Source organism: Teleopsis dalmanni, chromosome 2, assembly GCF_002237135.1.
Source record: "Teleopsis dalmanni isolate 2A chromosome 2, ASM223713v2, whole genome shotgun sequence".
NCBI classification, from domain to species: domain Eukaryota; kingdom Metazoa; phylum Arthropoda; class Insecta; order Diptera; family Diopsidae; genus Teleopsis; species Teleopsis dalmanni.
The window spans coordinates 11,550,555-11,555,150 of NC_051847.1; the positions used below are offsets into that span (position 1 = coordinate 11,550,555).

General features: G+C 34.1%; 2 protein-coding genes across 2 annotated transcripts; one reads left to right on the plus strand and one right to left on the minus strand.

Annotated features, from left to right (window-relative positions):
* Positions 1 to 1,060: 1,060 nt before the first annotated feature.
* Positions 1,061 to 2,829, plus strand: LOC119680553 (periodic tryptophan protein 1 homolog). Its single transcript, XM_038093447.1, has one exon. It carries the CDS (start codon positions 1,341 to 1,343, stop codon positions 2,721 to 2,723), a length of 1,383 nt encoding a protein of 460 aa, XP_037949375.1. The 5' UTR covers positions 1,061 to 1,340; the 3' UTR covers positions 2,724 to 2,829.
* Positions 2,830 to 2,858: 29 nt separating this feature from the next.
* On the minus strand, positions 2,859 to 3,814 carry LOC119680554 (U7 snRNA-associated Sm-like protein LSm11). The gene has a single exon (XM_038093448.1). It carries the CDS (start codon positions 3,734 to 3,736, stop codon positions 2,894 to 2,896), a length of 843 nt encoding a protein of 280 aa, XP_037949376.1. The 5' UTR covers positions 3,737 to 3,814; the 3' UTR covers positions 2,859 to 2,893.
* Positions 3,815 to 4,596: the final 782 nt, after the last annotated feature.

The window sequence follows — 4,596 nt, forward strand, 5'->3', positions numbered from 1 at the left end:
ACACAACAAAATATTGAAAGAAGTTTTTAAAGAATTATTGTAATGTTTCTATTTTTAGTACAATTGAACTTTTAAATACTGATATACATAATACGATGATCATATAAAAATAAAAGATTTTTAGACATGCAATATTATATAAGGCTTTAGTGGAAGGATGGATGGATTTTGCTGCATATTTGTGGAGCTAGGTACAATAGTCTAAACATGGCATAAAAATGTAAAAAGTGTCACTTTTTATTCAAAATCAATACTTGTAAGTAATAATTGTAAGTATTAATATGTATAATGGAAGTAGAAATACCTTAATTCGAGTAATCACTTTATCATCAACTGTAAAATGTAGATATAATTATTATAAAGGTACTTATGCCTTTGTACTGTTGCAAAACGCTGCGATTAGTTTCCACCAACTGGAATTCAACTAGTATTAAAAGAAAGAGTTCTTCCATTTATTATTATTATAATAATTTCCATGGTGGATTATTTACTCTCTTGCTAAGAGTATGTTATATTCTCTTTATATCATGACTTTTGTAGCAACATTCTTCAAGTTAACTTATTACATCTTAACTTGAAACAAACATTACTCTTTTAAAAATGATTCATTGAAATTCTTTATTCTACTTAAAAAATATATACAAGTTTTTTGATATGGGATCTTTTCTTTTTTGAAAATGTCGACAAATAAATAATGAAAATGCTCTTCACCCTTTCTTAAAAACTGCAATAGATTCTAACTTATTTAGTATATATAAATGCTAGATATTATCCTATTTAAATGCCTTTTACACCAATCTTATAAGTATCACCAGCTGTAAAAGTCTTAAAACTTCTTTATGATTTTCCGACAACATGGATGGTCGTACACACGACCGAAAATCGAAGTGCACTTAGAGAAAATGTGATCAATAAAATTTCACCAGGCCATTAAAGCACATTTAACAACAATGTACATAATCTTTATAAATGTAGTGAAGTGGAAATTTCAAAAATCTTACTGTCAAATGTAAAAGTTTGAAGAAATTGAAAAATAATAAAATTTAGTTTCATTAAACAGCAGTTGTGCATGCGTTACTTTAACAAGTATTGTAAAAATCTATAGCCTGTTTGTATTTGCGTTATAAACCACAAGATACACAAGATAACCGATTACTCTTTTCAACAAACACAGTATAAAATGACATCACTAGGCTTGTGACATTCAACAACATTGTTTCGCTAATTATTTGACAGCTGAGGCACATGTGAAGATTTGTTTTGTAGGAATTGAAATTAACAATTGTTGATTGACTTGTTTGTAATTTTATAAGATATTTAACATTTATTAAATAAATAAAATGGATGGAGATGCGCCGCAAGAACCAACGATTGATTTTGTGCCTGCGTTGTGTTTTGTACCGCGCGGTGTAACAAAAGAACGACCAGAAAAAGTTGCTTTATCACGCAATGAACTCGAAAAGATAATAAAGGACGCTAAGGAGCAGTTAGGTGGCGGAGATGGTGACGGCGACAACGATGACAATGACACAGATGACGAGAATAATGCCAATAACATGGATGTAGATGACGTAAGAAACACAAATGAAAACAATGATCCCAACGACGAATTCAATTTCGATAACTACGAGCAGGAAGAGCAGGGTAATTTGGCTAGTATCGCAACCATTGTAAATGCAGATCAACAAATAGCTGATGAAGATAACGATTCTGAAGCTGAAGATGAGATTATAAAGTCAACAGATAATTTAATATTAGTTGGGCATGTACAAGATGACGCTGCCTCGATGGAAGTGTGGGTATTTAATCAAGATGAGGAATCTTTGTATACACATCACGACTTTTTATTACCAAGTTTTCCACTGTGTATCGAATGGATGAATCATGATCCAGGCAGTAGTAGTGCAGGTAATTTGTGTGCAATTGGTTGTATGGACCCTGTTATCACAGTATGGGATTTGGATATACAGGATTCGTTGGAACCTGCATTTAAATTGGGCTCTAAAGGCAGTCGTAAAAAAAACAAACCTCGCATTGGTCACATGGATGCTGTACTAGATTTGTCATGGAATCGCGAATATGAACACATAATTGCCAGTGGTTCAGTTGATAAAACTTTAATACTTTGGGATTTGGATGAAGGCGAGCCACACACAACTATTACAGCATTCAAAAATAAAGTCCAGTCCGTAGAATTTCATGGTACAGAAGCACAAACTCTTTTAACTGGTTGTGCTGATGGATTGGTGCGTATTTTTGACTGTCGTGATCCAGAAATTATCAACACATCGTTCATTAAATGGAAAATCAATGGTGAAGTTGAAAAAGTACTTTGGCATCCAACAGAAACACATAATTTTATAATCGGTACAAACGACGGCAGTTTGCATTACGCGGACAAGCGCAGACCTGATTCATTTCTGTGGTCATTAAAAGCGCACGAGGAGGAAATATCTGGCGTTTGCTTCAATGCGCAAAAACCAAATTTATTGACCACCAGTTCCACAGATGGAGTGCTTAAAGTCTGGAACTTTTCCACGAGTAAAATAGATGAAGTTCATTCACATGATTTTGAAATGGGGCGGCTACAGTGCATGAAGCAGTGCCCAGAAGATCCCTATACGCTGGCGTTAGGCGGTGAAAAACCACCACGTTGCCGCATCTACAATATTAAGAACTTTGAAACGGTGCGCAGAGTATTCGACATTCCAGATGCGATATAACTGACACAACATTTGACAGATGCATTGCAGCACGTTGGCGTTGGCTTATAGTGTATTATTCCTTATATTGCGAAAATATAGTTTAATAAACGTAAATGTCTGTAATGTAAAATTTTGTTTTATTTTCTTATTTTATAATTTAATAAGTTAAACTAATTAATAAAAAGTACTTAAGCTACTGTCTCCTGGGCTTCCGTTTCGTCATTGATAAATTGCACCAGCACAATTTCTTCGCCACGCAGGAGAATCTGACTACAGTGTTTAGTTACTTGTACATTCTTTCTGTTGAGGCTTTTGACTTTCAGTTCCGGCAGTTTTATGCCTAATGCTTTTAGTTCTTTTGTGCAGTCTTTGGATTTACCCATTGTGTTGTTTACGCCGTATTTATATTTTCTACGTTGCCAAACAACGCAAACGTCCACCAGCAACATATTCCAATGTTTATCGAAAAATTTTAAATGTCCTTCAATGTGGCCACGTACGCCATGCTCATTTCTAACTTGCACTTTCACATGTTCCCTGCTCTGCGACAGAGACGTATGTAGACGCTGCAATGGGCCGGTCAGTTTCTCCATGTGCGTATAGATATTTCTTAAGTGACGTTTGTACCTTGTGTCTGTTGATTGTATAGCCATTTGATGTGGTTCGAACCGGCGCTCAATTGATGCAGCTTCAACAACTGCAACTTTAGTAGGTTTGGACTTCTTCTCCGCGATTGTGCGCTGCTGTTTCTTTACCTCTTTTAACATGTTGTCACAACCAAAACGAGTCAAAGCACTTTCATAAGCCGCAAAATTTTGGAAGATGATTTTTGGCTGCTTCTTGGCTACCTGAAATTCTGGTGTATAGAGAGCGAGCTTTGAATCGAAGTGTTCGCCTACACAGTCCAAAGCAGTGCCCGTTCCCTCATGTGATTGCCACTTGACTGTGCCGGCTTTTGTTTTCTTTTCGGTCTCATCTTGATTTAAATTTGTAATTGATTTCGATGTACTGGGTTGGCAATCTTTATCCATATATAAATCGTATATGTTTTATATAATTTATTTCAGCTTAAAAACTGAGGCGATATTATTGTTTATTTGGAATTTTAAGTAAAGTTCAAACAGCGCGCAGCAACTAAAAAATCAGCTGTTCAGAAGTTATGAATAGTGTTGGTAAGCGGTAAAAGTTCATTTTGTATATTCTAATATTTCTTCACTTCAGTATGACCTCTAAAGAATTTTTTACATAATATAAAAACAATATTTTCTTGAACAATCTGGTTTGCCATTTTTATGATATCATTCTGTATCTAAAGTAAAGTCTTAATAGTACATTTAGTGAGAATAACTTGCGATATGTGTTCCTATAGCCTTTATTAAAGTAGTTCATTTGATTTATGCTACTAATGAAGTTAATTAACCTTACCAATTGCTTTTGTGCTTTCCATAGTAAAGTTATAAATCTATAAAGTTAGTTAATAATAAATCAAGGGAAATTACGCCGAAAATGTCAAATTCACTATTGCAAAATATGACATATTTGACACAGATACCGACAGATAAAAGCTACTTCACTTGTAAAAATCAACTTATGTCAATGAAAACAACCGAATCTTGATCTGATTAATATAAATTTATTTAGTTGCAGTGGGAACATGATATTACTGTGATAAAATCACATTGATTGTATAATATAAACACGTTAAAAAACCGCTCAATATCCACAACTGAACAGCAAATTGTAGAATCTCTTTTTTTCCAATGAGTACTGGGCATCTAAACCCAGGCTAGAATTTAGGGAAAATATCTTTAAGGAATTGAATAAAAAAGTGTTGTAGTATCAGCCTTGAGGGACAGAGTTCTATATGTGGTAATCCAAATTCAACAAAATC

Excerpts from the sequence above, each read along its gene's own strand:
- LOC119680553 (XM_038093447.1), top strand. The coding sequence starts at position 1,341 with ATGGATGGAGATGCGCCGCAAGAACCAACGATTGATTTTGTGCCTGCG.
- LOC119680554 (XM_038093448.1), bottom strand. The coding sequence starts at position 3,736 with ATGGATAAAGATTGCCAACCCAGTACATCGAAATCAATTACAAATTTA.